The sequence below is a fragment of the Loa loa genome, assembly GCF_000183805.2.
Source record: "Loa loa unplaced genomic scaffold supercont3.3018, whole genome shotgun sequence".
Lineage (NCBI taxonomy): Eukaryota > Metazoa > Nematoda > Chromadorea > Rhabditida > Onchocercidae > Loa > Loa loa.
The window spans coordinates 1-1,139 of NW_018111196.1; the positions used below are offsets into that span (position 1 = coordinate 1).

At 22.2% G+C, this 1,139-nt stretch overlaps 1 protein-coding gene across 1 annotated transcript; it reads right to left on the minus strand.

Annotated features, from left to right (window-relative positions):
• Positions 1 to 164: 164 nt before the first annotated feature.
• On the minus strand, positions 165 to 623 carry LOAG_15871 (hypothetical protein; the record flags this gene model as incomplete). Its single annotated transcript, XM_003151360.1, has 2 exons — positions 165 to 351; positions 538 to 623. Coding segments are annotated over 2 exons (273 nt in total), but the record flags the coding sequence as incomplete, so codon positions are not given.
• Between the last annotated feature and the right edge of the window lie 516 nt (positions 624 to 1,139).

Here is a 1,139-nt window from a genome sequence, read left to right on the forward strand (position 1 = left end):
TTATACGTAATTAAAAATAATTAAGCAATTAGATTAATAATTAATTAGTTGTAAAATTAATAGAATTAATTAGCAGAAATAATTAATTTATTTGCAACTATTTCATATTTCATACATATCTGCATTTGCTATTTTTAAAATTTTACTAGTTATTTCAATCGGAATTATTGGGAATTACCGTTTATAGCAGCTGTACTACTAGTTAGTACAATTTTTTGGATCGTACTACATTGTGCAGCAGCTTTTAATACATTTAAAGTACCATTCTTGGCTATTTTTATAGTTGCCTCATCAGCTACAATAGGCCAAGGTGATGCAATATGCATAATATATGTACATTCTTCAACTGCTCTAAAAATTTTTAAATTAAATTTTTTTTTAAAAAAAAAAATTATTGCTAATTTTGTAAATATGAATATTTAAATATTTATTAATTTATGCAGTTTTTTCTTTTTTTATTAAAAAAATTATGTAAAATTTATTTTAAAAAAAAAAGAACAAAAAGAAATGAAATTATTAAATTTTTTTTTTTTTAACCTTGGCCAATGATCAGCACATTCAAGATCAGCTTCTACCAATTCTAATCTTTCCGAACTATACTTTAGATCACGAAGTGGACCAACCTATAATAAAAGCATAAATTTAAGTCTAATTTTTTACTCTTTCATTAATTACCGATTAATAATTAATTAGTAATAAAATTATTGAATTAATTACGATTATCCTTTAACGTGCTGTTAAAGCTCTTGTAAGTTTTTACGAATATAATCCGTAGCTCATCATTTGTCAACAAATGATAAATTAATTCAAGTATTTCTGATTAAAGGTCAATGCATGGGAGGTCAAAGTTTGAAATATGATAAGTTCTACAAAAATCCTATATTATTTTGAGAAAAACAAAAAATTTTTCTCATATAATTAATGATACAAAGAATTAAAGAATTTTTTATTACTGTAATACCAGAATTAAAATACCTCTTACTACTGTAATATAGAGAATTAAAGTTTCGTTTATCAAATTAATACAGTAAACATTAATAATTGTATTATATTTCAATTAATAAATACTTTAGCAATATTTTTGATCAATGCTGATAATTGTCAAAATATTTTTTAAGTTTCGAAAAGTTTTACTCCTA